A 19,265-nucleotide genomic window follows, 5' to 3' on the forward strand; every position below is an offset into this window, starting at 1 on the left:
TGGGATCCAATTTTCTTACATATGATATTGTAGCCTGTAGGTAATGTTGCCTGCTTTGAGAGTAGTCAAAGTTTGCCTACTCAATTGACAACTCAATTGGAGCTTGATTTTGCCTATATGGACCATAAAAACGAGGTTGGCTACTTATTTGTCTATTCCATTGGGGATGCTCTACCCTGACTCCTAATATTTGTGCAGATTGAGAGAAGGTTGTGGGCTTGTTATTAAACAATATTATTAGGGTGGGCAGGTATAATCTGGCGAATTGGGCAGGCCAATTAGGCATACTGAAGTCCTGGGTAGTTGTTAAAGTTACAATGGTGGGGATAGAAGGACTCCCCAACTAGTAGGCTAGTGAGGCTTCACGGAAGTTAAGATTTCATTATAATCAATTGATAATTCAAGAAGTAGCCTAATTTTTTATGGATGCGTTTGTCGCACTAGATTAGCTTTAAGGACTAAGCTGGACTGGCTTAGAATAGATTAAGTTGTACTAACTTAGTGGAGCGTTTGGTGTACTATTGGACTAAGAAGCAAGATAATAAAAATAAAAATAATTAATTTTTTTTTTCTTGTTCTTGAACACTCTCCATGGACCAAGAAACCTCTCTCTACCCTCTCCTTTTTTTTTTTTTTTTTTTTTTTGAGAAAAACTAATGAAAATGGTTTGAAAACTTTGAGTTTTAACAATAAGGACAAAATAAAGGGTAAGGTGAATAATACCATGATTGACTTTTTAGTGTAAAAATGTGGTTTTTCGTTAAAATGAATAATATCTGAAGTTTTTCGTTAAAGTTCCATTTTTTTTGTCTAAATTCCGCAACTTTCGACCTCCATTTCAATCGATAAAGCTCCCAGATCACGAAACTCAACACAATCACAAAATTCAATTGAAATCAAAATCGAAATCGCAGATAGGTCTCCTGTATCCGCGACAACGATGCTTATGGTGTCTTTACAAAACCCAATGACGACGCTCAGATTTTGATTCCGACTTGAGTCTAGGTAGCGAACCAGGATCGAACTGTCAATAATCTCATCTCCTCGTGCTTGGAAATCACCGGGTCAGGTCAGTTTGTGCTTGGTCTGGTGGTGTGATTTCGAAGGATAGAGGACATGAGCGGAGAAGGAGAGTATGCGATTCTAGGTTCGGGGCGAGGAGAAAGGGAAATGAAGCGAAGTGGGCATCCGTGAGACAATGAGAGCAGTAGAGAGAGAGGTGTCTTAGTGAGTCCCATGGTTTTCTTTGGGGGGGGGGCGGATATGCTAAGACCGGCTAGCCTCGTTGTTAGTCGAGGTGAGTCCTCGCTAGCACCATTTAATTTAGTCCCTGCTACTTAGTACTACTGGTCCAGTGGTATTCCTCTTCACTTGTAAGTGAGAGGTCATAGGTTCGATTCTTGCTAAATACGACATTATTGCTAACCCACTGTGAGGATAAGCCCATCCTCTCTCCCTTAGTGTATATAATATCGTTTGTTCAAAAAAAAAAAAAGAATTAGTCCCGCAAGCAAACAAACATGGATTGCACTAAATCTTTGATCCAATCCAATCCAGTGAGAGCTAAAGAAGGCAAACAAATGCCCCTTAGGGACATCTTGATATAGAATCCTAATTTTTAAATGTCATAAACTAAACATCTATTCCTTTTGCAATTTTGAATAAACATTTTCCCTACAATTTTGGATCTTAATTTTATTTCATTAGAAACCTATTTAGGTTAGCATTCCCTTTTTTCCTCCTATTTTTAGGCGTCTCTTACTATGATGATTCAAGATTTTTTTATTTTTTATTAAAATATTTATTTTAGTAAATTAAATAGAATGTAACAAAACTCATTGCTAGGTACATTTGGTTATATCGGTATGTTTGAATATAATGGTACATTTGGTTACTTGGTACATTTGGCTTTTTGGTACATTTGAATTTTTGGTACATTTGGTTTCTTAGTACATTTGAATATTTGGTACATTTAGTTATTGGTACATTTGAATTTTTGATACGTTTGTTTTCAAAACATAAGTTTTATTACCTTTTTTCCTAATAATGAGGAATTACTTTAATTAATTATTATTATTTTTTTATAGAAAGAGTCGTTAACAATGTAAAAGTTTAAATTACTTTAATTAATTTTTTTTGTTTTATAGAAAAAGTCATTAAAACGTAGGAGTTTAAAGAACCAGGAAATTAAAATTTCCTAAATTGTAGTCAATTAGTTACAAGATGAAGTGAAGATGCCTTTAAAGAAATTATATGTAATTTAAAAAATTGAAAAATGTTGATGTGGCAATTGGTTAAAACCTCGTAATAAAATCTTAGAAAGGAACAAATGTTTGATCTAAAATGTATTGAAAAAAATGTAAGGATTCTAATTCCTCCCTTTAAATATGTAACTTACAAGACTTGTAGTTGAAGTAACATTTATTCATTTATTCAAGATTCTGTTCGATTTCCCGTGTTCAAGGCTTCAATCTTTATTAGTAGATGATGGACCCAAACAATCACACATAGTGGTGGAGGGGCCCGTATGTATGGTGAGAGGGCTTTGCTTATCCTGGACCTGATTGTACTGGAACTGCACCCCAGTTGGGTGTGAGAGTGACACTTGGCTTAGATGTCACTAGGATCAAAATTCAAGCAAACATAGACCTAATAATTTAATAAATAACACAACTTATGCAGGAGGAAGAAATCAAACAAATAGCTCCAATCACAAAATGATGTGAATCTGATGCCTTATTTAAATCCCAAAATTTCCCCCATTTATTAAAGTGAAAACACATCGAAAATTAGAAATTCAAGCATTAAACAATGTATGTTACACATCAGTTTTTTATTCATTAGACGAGACGAGTTCAATTAATCTCTTTTAAATTATATAATGACATTTTATCATTTAATTCGCCAAATATGTCACATATTGTTGTATAATAAAATTATTTAAAACATACGAGTCATATGATACATGTGACTTATGATCAATAACCCATTGTATGTTTAAGATAAGAGCACTAAATGATGTTTCATCTCATAAATCATGTCGAATATTGAAATCGTAAAATATCTCTACATATAAAGCCAGGAAGCCTTTTTGGAGTCATTGATTTCACAAAAAAATTTAGAACATAAATGTTCCCCAAACAAAAAAGTTCAAAAACAATCTAAAATTATTCTTAAAACCTTTGTGCGTATCCACGAAGGGAGTTGAGTTTTTTTTTTACTTGATGGAATAAGAGAGGAAGATAGTGAAAAAAAGAATAAAAACAAAATGGTTAAAATAAAGAACAAAAAAGAAAAACACATAAAAAAAATTAAAAAAAAAGTCTTTGCATCTACAACCTCCGCTGGGCTTCTAGTTTGTTGGCTACCACCAGTGTGGGTTCGTGCATATGTATTTGGGACGGTCATGTTCCCCAAACCAATAAACTCCATAAAAATTACATAAACATTTTGGGTGGACCGCGGATGCTGGAGGAGGGGATTGATTATTTCGATTGAAAGGATCAAATTGCATCGAACGCAGTCGATTGAAGCACAAAAGGAAGAAGATTTTGGCGATGGGGGATGCCAAGAGGAACACTTCTTCTTCTTCTTCCGGCAGTGACGAGGAGATACAAGCACAAGTGGCCAAGGCGGTGGAGGAGGTGAAGGAGCTGCAGGACAAAGCTGCTTCCTTTGTATCCAGAGCCGCCACCGACGAGCAATCCCTCCGCCAGCGCGCCCAATCTCTCGATTCCTCCATCCGCCGCCTCCGCTCCCAGCTTTATTCCCTGCTTTCCAGCAAGGCCTTGGATCCCAAGTTAGCAGAAAAGGTAAGTTCTTTCGACCCCTTTTCTGGTTTTTGTTTCCTTGTGCTGCTTCTGCATGTCTGTGCATGTAAATCCAACTTCTGAAATTGCTGATTTAGCTTATTTTCTGGATCCATTCATTGCCCATTTTGTGATTTTGCTTTCTGGGATTGTAATTTTTCATGAAATTGTAATGGAATGTTTGGAATTGATGGGTGTTTTGGATGGATATGTTAATGGCAGCTGGAAGAAGATTTGCAGAGGGCCACATGTGTGTTGGTGGATGGCGAGGCCGCTTCATTTCTTCCTGGGAAATCTCAGGGTACCCTTTTCATTAACTGCCTCATTGATCATTTAATCTGAGGTTTTTGCTTTAGTTTTGTGTTAATTGATTGGATTGAGCCGTTGTATTTATGTTAAAGGGTTAAAATTTATGCAGGAGGAGGGTTTCTGAGGATGTTTCTCGGTCCTATCAATGTACGTTCCTCTAGCAAAGATATCCAACTCAAGGTTAAAGAGGAATACAACGCATACAGAGTACGTAATAGTCTTATTGCTTTACGCTTTTGTCCCAATTTGCTTTTGATTCTGGTATAGAACATATATCGTGAGCTACATATACACAATGTTTTGAAAACTGGAGGAATATATTCATCTTGCATTGGAGGTAACAATAGTATTCCTTACTTTAAATATGCTAAGTGAAGAATCAGTTCTTGGGATCATGCCTTTAGTTCATAGTTACCTACTGAGCCAACTAATTACAGTCAATCGAACCTAGGAAGAACCTAAGACTTATTCATGCTTAAGTGGTTTCACATACAAAAAAAGACCACTTTGTCTCTTTCTTGAATTATTTTTCCAAGGATGGTTTTTGTTTCCCTTTTTTAATAGCCCTTTGAATGACACAAGTGACATAAACGTTCTCTATGATTTCAGTATAACTGGGGTTTATTCCTTCATTCCATGACTTTTTTGTCTTTATTTTTATTTTTATTTCCTCTCACTAACAAGCTATCTTGAATTGCGGTAGGTATACGTTTAAATACAACTAGAAGGCCCTTGAGGTTAAATTGACTACTTATTCTTCCATCAGAGATAAATAAGTGTGCTTGGAAATTCTTATCGTTCATCTTAGTGATTTATGCTAATCAACATAACCTCAAGGTCATAAATGTTTTACTTGCCCCCTTTTTGTAATTATGCCTTCTTATTTTCGTTGAGATCTGCTCCCTGAGGGTAGAATTGACTCATATAGTATGCTTTCCCTCATGCTGCTTCGTTGCTCTTTATCTCATATAGCTACTTTCTCCATCTTGACTACAAAGAATGTCAAGCAAAAATAGTTTGAGCAGCTTACTTACAATGATATTGCTCTGGAGCAGGATAGAACTGCCCTACTATTCCTTATTTTTCCAGCAACACTACTAATACTAAGATCTTGGATTTGGGATGGATGTTTGCCAGCATTTCCAGTTCAGGCTTACCAGGTACATTGAGATCACGTGTTTCATATCATATGATTTGAATGTGCTGATATTTGTGTCTATATGGATGATTTCGTAATGGATTTGACTTGATTTTATACTTATCAAGGCATGGCTGTTATTCCTCTACACTGGTTTGGCCCTGCGAGAAAACATACTGAGAGTAAATGGAAGTGATATTCGTCCATGGTAAGTGCATAGCATCTTTCCTCCGACATTTTTTCCTTTTCCCTGGCTGTTATTCCTCTACACTGGTTTACAAGATAAAATAACCAAGTTTGTGGCCTCTTATGCTCAACTTGGGTTGATAACATCCGTAGTTTCTTTACAATAATGAAGCTGAATTAAGTCAAGCTCTGTGTGCACATGCAGGTGTTTGTTTATATATATTGGTTCCAAATTGTGTTGGTTCAACTAGTATTTGTAATCACGTATGGGCTGTTTAGGATCCATATATAATTTCAGAGTAATTGTAATATCCCTTCTCTCTTTTCCTAAGTAATGTAAAAGTCACATTTTTTTGAGGTATCATTTATTGAGTTGTGATATCGGATAACCGGGTGGGGTGAAGGTGAATAAAACCAAGAAAACTTTGTCTATAATTGTTATTCATGGTCAATCTGATGACTTGGTACTATTATTTTTCATAACTTATCACAGAAATTTCTTGTGCCCACTTTTGTGGTTTGGGTTGAAGGTACATAAACCAAGGAAACGTTGTTTGCAATTGTAATTCATAGTCAATCTTATGACTTGGTACTATAATTTTTCACAACTTACCACGGTAACTCTGATATGATTCCTTTGCCATCCCATGCATTGATTCTTCTGGTGGTGCTTAATTCACAACAAACCCATATGTTGTCAAAATGATCATTCATGCATCCATTTTGGTTAGTTAATTGGCATTGTAACTGAACATACGAATTTCTTGTACTGATATGCTTGTGCAGGTGGATATACCATCACTATTGTGCTATGTTTATGGCCCTTGTTAGTCTCACATGGGAGATTAAAGGACAACCAAATTGTTCCCAAAAGCAGGTAAATTTTTTGTTTTCTTGTGTGTTAGTGTTAATAGCTTTGGCGCCGTTAATGATTTTGTTAAATCTTGTCCAGAGAGGTGTGCAACTTTTCCTACAATGGGCTATGATGCAAGGAGTTGCTATGCTTTTACAAAATAGATATCAACGCCAGAGACTCTATACTCGAATTGCATTGGGAAAGGTTCCATTAAAAAGATTAATTGTTTGATTGCAAAATTTAAGCCTGATTCTGGCGTTTTATATATTTGTTTTGCAATTTCAGGCCAAAAGAATGGATGTGGTCTGGGGAGAAACAGCAGGCGTAGATGGTCAATTGTGGATTCTATGTCCAATACTATTTGTTTTACAGGTGATTGGACAACGTGATTAGTTTTTACATACGGCAGAATTTGAACTAAGGATCTACCGCTACCCCACCTTATCCCAATCCCACTTGAGCTAAAGCTCATGGGCAGTTAGTAGATATATGATTTAACCATGCTAAATGCAACCTTGTTAACTGACTGCATTGACTTAATCATGCATCTTAGGAGTTCGCATGATATGCAGCAGAACGAATTGGTGAAGAAAAATCATAGTCTGTAGAGTTTCGATTGAGTAGTTTTCTTTTAAGTTGCAGCACAAATTGATAGGTTGCATCACTTACGCTAGCCTTTGTGCAAGATAGAGATTGGACTGGTACACCACAGATAAACTGAAATAGGCCGACCTTGCTAATGCATCTATGTATGATGTGCAAGTGGTTGGGTGGGAAAAGTTGCGTGAGTAGTGATTCGTTCTTTCAATGAAATGCAATGCAGACCAAGTCCGCTCCATTTTTTTATTCTATCCAGTGACTTGAATGCAATAATAACTGAATAATTGTTTGTGCTTGTTGTTTTAGGGTTTTGAGGCATATGTCGGAATACAGTTGCTCACGACTGCTTTTATTGGCGTTGTTTCAGAATGGCAGGTAATTTTTACCGAAAGTTTTCTCTGATTTATGTGAACAAGAACAAAAATGAAAGAGCATCATGTTGTCTTCAGAAATTAGACAGTTTGATGAGCTCCCTGTAATTTTCAAAAACAGAAGGGCTAACACTCAAAAGTGGAACCATATGTGACGTGGAAAAATATTTTTGGCAGGTGAGTTTTTGTGGCGTGCTGTTAGTTTTAATGGCAGTTGGGAACTTTGTAAATACGGTACAGACGCTTATGGTGAAGTCGAGGTTTAAGGCAAAGATGAAAAGAAGTAAGAGCAAGCAGGATCTGTAGTAAGGAAGGGCCGACCCCAATCGGTAGGATTAATCTCCCTGGAGCATCATAGGAACTCATTTTTGTAATTTTTTTTCTGTTTACTAAAAGTTGTTTCAACACTGGTAGCGAAAATTGCCTTTCGTTTTGAGCTTTTTTATGAATGTAGAATTGATTACTTTATGAGTCGAGTCTGGTCTTGAGTCTTGAGTCTTGAGTCTTGAGTTAATTTTTTGTACACAACAATGTTCGGTATATGGGATTTATATGCATCTACAGTTAGAAAGTCAAGTCATGAACGTGCTCATCAGCCATTTGATGCATGTGCAACATGCATCTTCTGTCGGTCGCATGTACGTGAACAATTGTCGTTAGCATTGACATATAATTAGAGAGACCATTGTCGTTAGCGTTAGCATTGGCATATAATTAGAGAGACAGTGAAAGCAGAAAAGTGAAAACTAGTGCATGAAACAAAGAGTTTGGTTTTCAGCCACGTACCAGACGCCAGAGAGTACACGTGATGCAAAAGGAAGGAATCTCATCACACAGCCTTTCCATCTTGAAATGGAGCTTAGAAAAGGGACAAGATTGTCTGCCCCCCCTTTTTTTATGTTCTTTTATGCTTTTTGTTTGTGTGGTTACGGTTAAGTCACATTAATATTTTATATTACTATTTATTTTTGTCTTATTATCTTTATAAAAAAAATAATATAAAATGTTAACGTGGTTTAACCGTGATCACACAAAACAAGAAGGCATGGAAAGTCATGGAAAATTAAAGGGCCTTATCCTTAGAAAAGACACCATCACTACTATGCTTTGATTACGAAATACAAGGAATAAAGTGTAAACAATGTGAAATGATTTCCGTACACGCCTACATGGAAATAAAGGAAAATAATCTTTGCCGGATCTTTTTCATGGATATTTCAGAGATCCCGCGATCGTGACTGTTTATTGTACATCGTGTGATCATAAATCATTTTAAAATTTAAAATTTAAAATTAAATATATATAGTACGTAACGAAAACTGACCGCACGATGTACGATGAAATATCACAATTGTGGGATCCCTAGGAAAAAGATTCAGCGAGGATCCTTTTCCAGAAATAAACACAAGTGTGCAGATAAAAAATAGGTGTGCAGAAATTACTTTTTTGAATATATCTCAAAGTGTATAAATAACGGCAAATGAATTATGTACACACCTAAACGTCTCAAAGAGTATACAGAAATAACTTTCCTAGATAAATCTGAGATTTTCGCATCAATTTCTAATGGCAACGTCTCAGATAAAAGAGAATGCTTTCAACAAATTGAGCTAAGGTCCTCTGTAATAATACAACATTGATCAAACAATGCAAATTACATCCGGATATGAATACTTTGATAATTTTAATAATCATGTGTGCATGTCTTATGAACAAAGGATCCCATCACTCATGTAATTAACTTGAAAAACAAGAAAGAAAAAAAAGAATCAATTCAACGGAAGTTCATGTCTACTATTTATAAGTCTTTTTATATATATTCTATATTGATTTTTCTGTACATTTGTTTAGCAATTGGGAAGGGTGTTGCGTTGGGGGTTTGGAGAGAGGGAAGGAAGGAGAGTTGCAATCGGCGGGATTTGGGAAATGGCTGTATTGTGGAATTCTAACTGGAATAAAAATTGAGAAGGGAAGCTTGAGTGAAGGTTTGGGTCTCTAGTATTTATTATTGTGGAAACTTCTAAAAAGAATTTAGATATATATTAGAGGTTATTTTGGGAATAATAGTAGGTGAGAAAATAACATTTTTATTTTTTTAACTTTTTGTGGTGGGTGGGGAAGTAAGACATTGTGATGAGTCTAGCAACATGTCTATATTTTAGTTAATCATTCATAAATCATCTTTGCAGAAAAAAAGAAGAAGTTAAATTCAATACCATTAAGACGTTCAATTTGACACATGTTTTGTTTCTTTTTGCTTCTTTTTACTAAAAGCAACAAATAAATTAAGATGCATGTATTTATCAATTTTAATTGTTACAAATTCTTCCCTGGTTTGTTGAACCTTTAATACTTGTTGCAGAAAGAGAAATAGTACAGCCTGGGACCTTTGTCAAATTAGATGTTTAATTTTTTTTTTCCTTAAAAAATAGGACAATTGGTGGTAAACCACGGTTATCCACCATTTTTAGGGGCTAGGAAGACTCACAGAGGCATTTCAGCCTCCCCTTAGCCACAACTCTGGCTTCCACACTAGCAGCGGGTTTCGAACCTGAGACCTTCAATTTTTAGTTTGAAAGAAGCCTCGCAATCCGTCTTTTATCACTGAGCCACCAACTCGTGGTTAAATTAGATGTTTAATTAATCTTTCCACTAACACCAATCAAGTACATTCCTCTTTGTTCCATGTGCTGTATTTAAAAAACCTAATTATTTGTAATTAACTATTAGAGACGTGTGTTTTATATATATTTTCCAACTCATACAAACACCTAAAGTGTGAAAAGATTGGAAGGCTTGTAAGCAAAACTATGTGGCATTTTGAGATAGGAAATAAATACAGTAACATGCAGAAGAATATTGGGCAAGATTTGAAATAGAAGGAAAAAAAAAAAAAAGCTAATCATTAATCTTGAGATTAATTTGAGAAGTGTACATTGTCTATTGAGTGACTCAAATTGACCTGCAAAACTTCTTGGAATTCTTCAACGCACATCTAACCGTTAAATTCAACAATGAATAAGCTTGTTATGATCTTTATAAACTACATTCAAATGGAAAAACCTAATCACGAGATACAATTAAGAACTGCTTTGCATTAGAGAAGAGAATGTAAGTTAATATTCAGATAGAAACTGCAAGTTTGCTTCTTATAGAATTAGCCTGGATGTTGGGTTCTCACTACTGAAGGTAAATTTTTGTTTGAAAACATATCTAGGGTTTTAAGACAAATTTGTGTAGTTTTGAATTTTGTGACATATATTTGGCACCAAAAAGAAAATGGTCTAATAAGTTTAAAATTTTGGGTCAGATTCGAGGACACACGCTTTTGACACACATTTTGATATTTATTTTGTATGGACCACTACGTAATGTATTTCAACAATACCATCTATATTTTAGTACATCATTTATAGATCATCATTGCAAAAAATTAGACAAATCCAAAACTCTTAAGACATCAATTTGTAGTGAAGAAAATTAATGAATACGATTCTAAAAAGAAACACTAAATTTAATCTAATGATAATTTGGTTTCGGATTTGAGCGATTTTGGTAGACATAATTTTTGAGGTGAGATATAAAAATAAACGGTTAGATAGTTAAAAAACGTGTGTCAAAAACGTATTTCTCCGGATCCTTACCTTATAATTTTCGGTGAAAACATGTTACTGACTACAGATAGAAAGAAGCAAATCAAAGAAGTTTCCCAAAAAAAAAAAGAAAAAAAAAGCAAATCAAAGATTGATAAGTTCTAACCAACCCAAAATAATTATATAAGCAAGTCAACCCTTTCGGAACACATTATTATATATTCATACAGCACAATAATAACTGGCAATAATAAGAGACTTGGATGTATTTACCGACAAATATTCAATCATGCATTTGTTTTGTGATAAAAATTAAAATACATGATAGTGCGTAAATTTATTTAAAATATTATCACAATTATATGTTTATATGTTTATATTTGATATGTGATTGTATTTATCAAACTAATCACACATTGTTACACAATTAAATTAAAAAATATAATTATATGCTTAATTAATTTGAAATATTATGGAAATTAGGTGTGGGGTCCACTCTACATCGAATTTTAACGATCCGAACCATCTATTTTGTAAGTTTTGATTCATAGATCATCCTTAAAAAAATTCAATTCGATCCGAAATCATTTGCCTATTTAATTATCAAGATCAAACTTCATTGTTTTTTGTATAACAAAGTATTTGTTCATTTCTTTGAACCCAATTAGATGTCTTAAATATTTGCGATTTGGCTAATATTTTACAAGGATGATCTATGAGGTACAACTTAAGAAATAGACGATGCAGATCGTTAAAATTCGATGTAATGTGGACCCTACAACTAATTCCTATTTTTATAAAAAAAAATAAGAATCCCTTTTCTTAAAGGCTTCTTATATACACACACACATACACACACACACACACACATATATATATATATATATATAAACATATAGGGAATTGTTATTGAAACTCTAAAAATCTTGTTTTGCACTCCAAATTTTTTATAATTAGAAATAAAAATAAACTTATAAGAAGTGTAAAATAAAATTTTGAAAGTGCTATAGTTCCCTATGTGTGTGTGTGTGTGTGTATATATGTTGAGGTGGTGAAAAGCAAGGCAAATGCCTAACTCACCACCACCACACAATAGAGAGATATTTTTCAGTGTGACCGGTATACGGGGTGGTACACCAGTGTCACTAAACAAATGGTGGGATATGTGTGCTAAAAAGTTAATAACTTAAAAAATAAATTTGTTTACCATTCTTATTAAAATAGGTAATGTATTACTTATATTCCCGTCATAACTAAAAATTTTTCCTAGGCCAATGCTCTGAAAGCCCCATATTTCTCAGAAAAGTCTCTAAATAAAAGTGAAAGCCAGCTCGCATCAGTGACGCGCGCAGAGTTGTAGCTCCTCATAAATCACCCCATTTGTCTCAGCAGATTACTACTATAAATGAGTTATCCACTTGCTTTCATCACTGTGCTGGTGTTTATCTGTAACTTTTTCATTTTTGGATCCAATTATACATTTATGGAAAATCACAAAGTTGACCAAAATTGAAATGAAAACATAAAAAAGGAGGACTTTTTTTTTTAAATTTTATTTTTTTATTTTTTTTATCTGGGTTGACAATAGGGGTGGGCACTTGAAAACAAAAACTGAAACCAAAACACGAACCAAATTGGTCCGAACCGAAGAATTTGGTTTTGCGATTTTGATATGGTGGCGGTTTTGGAATCGAACCGCAATGTATAGGAAGCGGTTTGGTTTTGGTTTTGGCTTTTGAAAATCATACCGAAATCAAAACCGTACCTCAATTAGATGTTATGTTTTAATTGATTGTTTGTTAGAGTCCATAGATTTAGTATGGACTCAACCACACTAGAATGTCATCTGTTTCCTAATTTTTACCTTTGGTGCTTTTTTCGTTCTGAATAAACTATCGTTCTCCAACACTAGGTAAAAATAAAAATAAAAAATCCATGTCATACATAGTCACTGTTATTTTGATCTCCAGATTTTGAAAGATGGAAAAAGAAATAATGTAAATGAATGGTGTACTCAGCCTTTTATATGATATGGAACAAGAAATATTTGCAAGTTATACTAAACATTTAAAGAATTAAAGTATGTATACAATGAAAATTACATTGTGATCGGATGAAATAAACACCTAGTTTTCGGTAAGATTATTAGATCCTTCACTCTTGCTATTTTTGGAATTGTTTGATAATGACAATTGCTCGAACACAATGTACACGTTTATTAATTAATTTATTGTGTAAAAAATGAAACCGTTTTATGCGTACGTAGGTGTAAATTTTAAATTGTATATTTTTTTCTCAAAAATCAAACCAAAACCGTTTGAAACCGCACCGAACCGAACCATGTCCACCCCTAGTTGACAACCAGGCATAAGTCCGAAAGGCAAGTGAAAAATCTGATTCTACCATAATCTTCTTAATTTCATTATTTCATGCAAGTAGCAGGGAAACCATCTTCATCCGAAGCCAATTTTAAAGTAAATAATAACAAATTTGGAATCATTAGGGAGAGCAAAATCTTGTTCAAAATACTTTTGCTTCGCCAGTGTCACAAGAACCAGCGAGTGATGAAAAAAAATGTCTCCTTTGCGAATCCTCAAAACTAATATTTTGGAAGCAATCAGTAGTTCATGCATCGGTAAAAAATTGATCAAGAACAGGAAAACTTCTCCGAACCTTAGAGCAAAGGAGAAGTCTCTAAAAACGTAAATAATTGAGTCAAAATCACCATCATATCTGCCGTATAGCCAACCCCCGTCTAACTCGTTGGGCATTGGTCAATAATTTGTCTAGCAACACAAGTCAAAGAAAAGAGAGCACTTGAGGAGGAAGACGCAACTCCCAGATAAACCTCCATCGCTACTTGGTATTCATATTAACGCTTAGGTCTAACATATATAGACAAAGACTTCACAGTAAAGCTACTATCATTAGTTGGTCTTCATATACACTTGTCTGTTAAGCTACCAATACTGTACACAGAAATATTGACAATTTTATCCATAAAATTTATCCATAAAAAATAACGTTTCGTGTCAATCATATAATAATATAAGCAATTGAAGTCCACATAATACTATATTCTTAACACAAAACGGCGTGGTGACTCAGGAACATGCAAGTTGCTTCCTTAAACAAAAGGAAAAAGAAAAGGAAAAAGATTTATTGCACAATTTGAATAGGGAATATGAATTTTAGAGAGAGCCCAGCTTGTCCATTCATTCAAACCAAGCAAAGTTTACAAAAGAAACTCAAAAGTTTAATTAATCAATTAACAAGAACAATATAAATAAAATAAAAGTGAAAAAAGAAAAAGAAAAAGAAAGAATAATGCTGAATCATCTCTGCTGATCTGCCTTGTGCAACTGTCCACTTTTTCTCTCCCTCTCTATATTTCCAGGGCTCGGTTTTGTTTTTCTCTGTAACGATATATATGACTGCTGCTACGTAAATTTAGAGCAAGCTTATTTCTTGTGTCTTAATCCAATCCCCCTCCCCGTTTTTCAAACGGTTTTTTTATTCACCAATAAATCAATAAATTGGAAAAAAACTGATGACCACGACGAAGACGACGACTACCCGAGAAGCAGTAGAAGAAGAAGAAGAAGATCAGGAGGACAACAAAAATCAGAAAGATGATGAAATGGGGTGGTGATGAACAAAGGAGAATGAAAGAAATTAATTTAAGAAAACAAGGAAAAAAAAAAAAGAAAAAAGAGAGAAAATGGAAGAACTAATTTTTTGAGGGTTTCAACTTTTGCTCATGTGAGGTATATCTTACTTGAGCTAGATTGAGATACGTACATATTGTACAGAGATTTGGCCATGCACATTTCTCACTGAACCATGGCGAGGAAAGAAGGTGCACCGTTGCCTCCGCCGTTGGACGAAGGGCCTGTATTCTGCTTCTGAAACTCTATCTTGTAAGCCATCTTCCTCTCTTGTTCCGTTTCTTCATCGTCTTCCTCGTCCATGTCCTCGTCTTCCATGTCCTCCTCCTCTTGATCCATAAGATTATCGCTATCCGCTTCCTCCACCCTATTGCAGTCATCTACTCCAAAATGTTGTGGGTGCCCTTGTTGGAGGACTTGTTGGTGATCATGCACCTCCATCAACTCCTTCACAATGTCTTCTGGCTTCAAATGCAAAACCAATAATCAGTATACATAAATTTGTACGCCAAACAATGCGGAGATATAATTTTGGATCTTATTTATTTTGAACAAGTAAGATACTGACCGACGCGTAACGAATTTTGTCAACAAATTTGATGACTCTAGTATCTCATATGGAAAAACTTTACCTTCTTGGCAGCCTCTTCTGTTCCCTCTCCAAAGAGGTTAGCTCTCAAATTTGTTTCCACATCTGTGCTATCATCTGCATTCTTGTTTTCTGATCCGGCCACTACTTGCTCCTGTTCAGGTTGTTGCGGTTGTTGTTCTAGCCTATTTCCCAATGAGCTGCTGCTGCCGCCGGTAGACCCACCGCCAAGCACCCTTTTCCGGTAAAGGGCATCTAGTTCGTGAAAATATGGACACGTTTTCGCATCCTCGGGCCGCTTCTTGTTGCTCTCCTTCACCTTCTTGAAGTACTTGTTGATGTTCTCCCATTTCTCCTTGCACCTCTTGCAACTCCTATTGTACCCCATCCGCCCCATGCCGGCGGAGATTTCCTCCCAAAGTGGGCCTTTCGGCCCTGCATCTTGGTACCTCGACTCAAGCCCGCTCCTCAACTTTATCAGCGCCAGTACTTCTGCCTTGGGCCATCTCGAAGATGATGCAGGCTCGGAGCTCCCTCCTCCTCCACCGCTAGCAATATTCTCCTGCGCTGTCGGAGGTACCTGCTGTTCCGGTACAGCCATCACCGGTTGAACATCTTGAGTCTGCTGAACATGACGAACTTGTTGCATTTGTTGCGGTGGCTGAGGTTGTTGCTGTTGCGGTGTTTGATAAGTCTGTGTCGTCGGCTGTGGCATTGTCTGTGGTAAAGGCGTGACAACCGACACCGACGGAGGCACAGGTGGTGGGGGAGCGGCGTGGACATTGACCGGCGGAGGCAACTGAATAGTCTGACCAGTAATTTTCTGCAGGAAAGAGATAATGGCGGCATCTCTTGAAGCAGAGATGGCCCGCTCTTGACTCATGAGCTCCTGCTCGCGAGTTAAACGGGCCATCTCCTGACGTTTCCACGCCTCCTCCCTGATAGTCCTGTCCTGCTCCCTCTTCTCTATCACTTCTAGAAACCTCTGCTGCATGCTCTCTTGCTTTTGCATCACTTGCTTCATCAGAACCTCGAAAAAGTCCATCATTTTTCGGGTACTGCCGCCGCCACTAATTCCGGTACTAGTACTAGCACTCCCCTTTTTTCGCTTCCGACTCCAGCGCTCTCCTTCCGCGTCATCATCGTCGTCATCGTCGTCAGTTCCCGGGGAAGTCGACGAGCTGTTGGAGGAGAAGTTAAAGTCCGTTGGAGTGGCTGTAGGTTGGGACGAGGGTATTATTGGAATTGCAGTGGCGGAAGGTGGTTGTTGTTGCTGTGACATTCTGAACGATGAGATGGGCATGGGGTTACTGACAGATCCGAGCCCGACAGAAACCGGATTCGGAGACGCGGCGTGCACTGCCGGAGAGGCTGACACGTTGGCTGTCGTAGCTGCGGCGGTGGCGGCGGTGCCATGTAGAGCCTCCAGCTCGCTGAAAAACTTGTAGCTTTTGCCGTCTTGGCGTCCCGCTCGGCCTTCTTTTGTCCGCTTGTAATATTTGTGAACGTTTTCGAATTTCTCCTTGCATTTCTTGGCATTTCTTCGGTACCCCAATTCCGCTAGTTTCCTGCACAATGTAACAAATCCATATTTTGTTATAAATAATTAACCAATTTTTTAAATTTAAAATTTTGAATTAAACCCAATAAAATAGAATAAATCATCATCTTCCAAACTAGGACTTGAGGGAGGGTTAAAAGACAAAAAATGGAGGGGAGAGGGTGGTCTCTATCTCCAATGCAATTGATTATATAATATTAGCTGTAAATAGTCGAAATTTAGAAGCATTAGCATTTTATTAATTAAAAAGGAAATAAAGGAAATCTTATTGGGATTTTAAAAAATTGAATTTAAAGGGGGAGGGACAAAAATAAGAGGAAGGAGGGAGGGATTGGGTACAAGTGATGCAGTGGATCTGAGCCGCTCTAAATACCAACAAGAAGAAAAAGAAAAGAAAGAGAGAGAGAAAGGAAAGATGCTCGACTCGTGAATCGTGATGGAAAGAGATAGAAGCCCCATCTACCATGTGCGGCTGGCTGCCTGCCTGCCTCTGTATCTATGTATTTATATATATATATATGTGCAGAAAAATAATTAAATCATTAATTTCTTCCTTTTTTTTTTCTGGTTTTTTCAAGGATTTTTTTTTTTTGTTTGTGAAAGTACCTATCAATAATCAATATTGGGAATGCCAAAATGGTGGAGAAGATAACTTGGAAAATCGAAAAATGAACGAATTTCGTAACCCAAAATTCAATAAACTGAAAAAGAACAAAAACTAGCATGAATTTTGATTTGATTTGATCGTTTTTGTTGTTGTTAATTACCTGGAGACATCTTCCCACAAGGGGCCTTTGAGGGTCGCGTCACGGAAGGCCACATCCATATCGGACCTGATTTTGAGAAGCGCCAGGGTCTCCTGACGCGGCCATCTGTTCCCGGTGGACCCACCACCGCCACCTCGATCCGCGAGAGCATCTTCTGCTGCAGCCGCCGCACCGGACAGAGTCATGAGCTCGTCCAAATTCACCGCCGCGGAAGCTGGCGGCCTGCTGCTGATTGGGGACGCCGCTTCCACCACCAGCTGGCCTTGCTCCGCCGCCGCAGCTTCAGCAGCACTCATCTCTCCAGCTCCTCCGTAATGGGTTTGGGACCCTCCAGCTCCTCCAGCTGCTGGTTGCTGCATAATCTCGCGAATTGAGAAAATGGGTTCTTCTCAATTCCTCAACGCACCTGAAAGACGTCGTCTTTCTTCCAATTCTTCACCGCCGATTCTGTACCCAGTGAAATTGATTGGGTACATTAAGCGGCAGGGGAGGCGGATCTTCCTCTTGGGTGTGAAAAAGAGAGAGAGAGAGAGAGAGATGAAGGAGTGGTTGGTGAAAGATGAGAGAGAGGAGGGGGAGGGGGAGTTAAGGAGGAGGGGCAAAAGGAAGGAGGGTGGGGGGGGATTAGATTTAGACAACTGGAAAGATGAAAGGCAGAAAGTGAATTTTCCTATGAGTTAGTGCAGGACTTCACACACACTTGAGATTTGATTTTTATTCCCTTGTTTACTTAAAAACCCAACAACAGAAAAGAATATTAAAGAAAAAAGGAATAATAATTAAGCAAAAAAGAGCAGAAAGAGGGGGAGGAAGAGGGTATAATCATCATCATCATCCCCATCCCAACTGCAATACTGCTGCTGCTGCTGCTGCCTGCAAAAGATGACAGACAGAGAAAAGAAAAGACAGAAAGACTGGATGGGTTGTGGGGGGCGATAGATAAACGAAGAAAGAGAAACAGAAGAGCGAGCAAGACAGAGAGAGAGAGAAGTGAATGAATGGAGAGATGGCGATTATGAGGGTGATGATGATGATGATTAAGAGAGAGATAGAGAGTGTGTGAGAGAGGAGAGAGAGAAAGAAGAGAGAGAAATTTATAAGAGATGCTGTGTTGTCAGCGGCTCTCACTTTGCTGCTAATAATTGTCAAAACCATTTACCACTATATTTTACTCTCCATTTTCTTGAACTTTAAGAATGAAATGTCACACTACTATTAAAGTATATCGGTATTTTTCTATATTTGTAAATTTCAAGTAAGTTTAATTTTATGGATGGATAGTTCGGTACATATTATGGTTGATCGTTATGTAGTATTATTTTTACGTGTAAGTTGAAATATCAAATTCAATTTTCATAAATAATAACGAGTTTGAAATATAATTATAGCTGACTGATTATGTGATTCAGTTTAAATCTCTCTCTTCAATATCATTTTGTAAAGAATATATTTAAGACACACAAAAATTATAGCCCATCAATGTAAGATATGTATTACTGAGTTTAACAGTTGAATGTCCACTAAAGAATTGAGAGAAATTAACAAATGAAAATAAGCCATTTAAAGACAATTTACACCATAAATTTATTCTATATACTAAAATGATTTTGTTGATACATTCCCTAATAGAGGTGCACCTTAGCATATATAACTTCTCCATTGCTCTAGAAATTTAGACTCAAATGTTGTATTTGAGTCCCAATATAACTTTTTTTCTACTGCACTGGAAAGTTAAAATTCATATATAAATTTTGAGTTGTATTAAAACTTATAATTAGGTTTAGTTATAAAATTTGAGTCTAAGACGGACCTCACACT

General features: G+C 36.6%; 2 protein-coding genes across 4 annotated transcripts; one reads left to right on the forward strand and one right to left on the reverse strand.

Moving 5' to 3' along the window:
* The first annotated feature begins 3,337 nt into the window (after positions 1–3,337).
* LOC126598781 (uncharacterized) lies at positions 3,338–7,737 on the forward strand. 2 transcript variants are annotated; one of them, XM_050265137.1, is made up of 10 exons: positions 3,338–3,812; positions 4,032–4,110; positions 4,228–4,325; positions 5,174–5,278; positions 5,385–5,464; positions 6,229–6,319; positions 6,395–6,502; positions 6,584–6,670; positions 7,205–7,273; positions 7,391–7,530. In XM_050265137.1, the coding sequence occupies exons 1-10, from the start codon at positions 3,558–3,560 to the stop codon at positions 7,397–7,399; spliced, it is 981 nt and encodes a 326-aa protein (XP_050121094.1). In that variant the 5' UTR covers positions 3,338–3,557; the 3' UTR covers positions 7,400–7,530. The 2 variants fall into 2 exon arrangements, with proteins under 2 accessions (XP_050121094.1, XP_050121093.1); XM_050265136.1 differs by having other exon boundaries at positions 3,341–3,812; positions 7,447–7,737.
* A 6,301-nt stretch (positions 7,738–14,038) lies between these two features.
* On the reverse strand, positions 14,039–18,539 carry LOC126598778 (trihelix transcription factor GTL1-like). Of its 2 annotated transcripts, none has more exons than XM_050265133.1 (3): positions 17,448–18,534; positions 15,163–16,687; positions 14,039–14,995 (listed from the first exon to the last, which is right to left on the reverse strand). In XM_050265133.1, the coding sequence occupies exons 1-3, from the start codon at positions 17,804–17,806 to the stop codon at positions 14,696–14,698; spliced, it is 2,184 nt and encodes a 727-aa protein (XP_050121090.1). In that variant the 5' UTR covers positions 17,807–18,534; the 3' UTR covers positions 14,039–14,695. The 2 variants fall into 2 exon arrangements, with proteins under 2 accessions (XP_050121090.1, XP_050121091.1); XM_050265134.1 differs by having other exon boundaries at positions 14,841–14,991; positions 17,448–18,539.
* Between the last annotated feature and the right edge of the window lie 726 nt (positions 18,540–19,265).

This window comes from Malus sylvestris, chromosome 14 (assembly GCF_916048215.2).
Source record: "Malus sylvestris chromosome 14, drMalSylv7.2, whole genome shotgun sequence".
NCBI lineage: Eukaryota > Viridiplantae > Streptophyta > Magnoliopsida > Rosales > Rosaceae > Malus > Malus sylvestris.

Coding starts and splice junctions, on each gene's coding strand:
- LOC126598781 (XM_050265136.1), top strand. CDS start 3,558: ATGGGGGATGCCAAGAGGAACACTTCTTCTTCTTCTTCCGGCAGTGAC. Junction 6,320..6,394: donor CAAATTGTTCCCAAAAGCAG/GTAAATTTTTTG, acceptor AATCTTGTCCAG/AGAGGTGTGCAACTTTTCCT. Junction 6,671..7,204: donor CAATACTATTTGTTTTACAG/GTGATTGGACAA, acceptor TTGTTGTTTTAG/GGTTTTGAGGCATATGTCGG.
- LOC126598778 (XM_050265133.1), bottom strand. CDS start 17,806: ATGCAGCAACCAGCAGCTGGAGGAGCTGGAGGGTCCCAAACCCATTAC. Junction 16,688..17,447: donor TTGTGGGAAGATGTCTCCAG/GTAATTAACAAC, acceptor TACATTGTGCAG/GAAACTAGCGGAATTGGGGT. Junction 14,996..15,162: donor CAGAAGAGGCTGCCAAGAAG/GTAAAGTTTTTC, acceptor TTGCATTTGAAG/CCAGAAGACATTGTGAAGGA.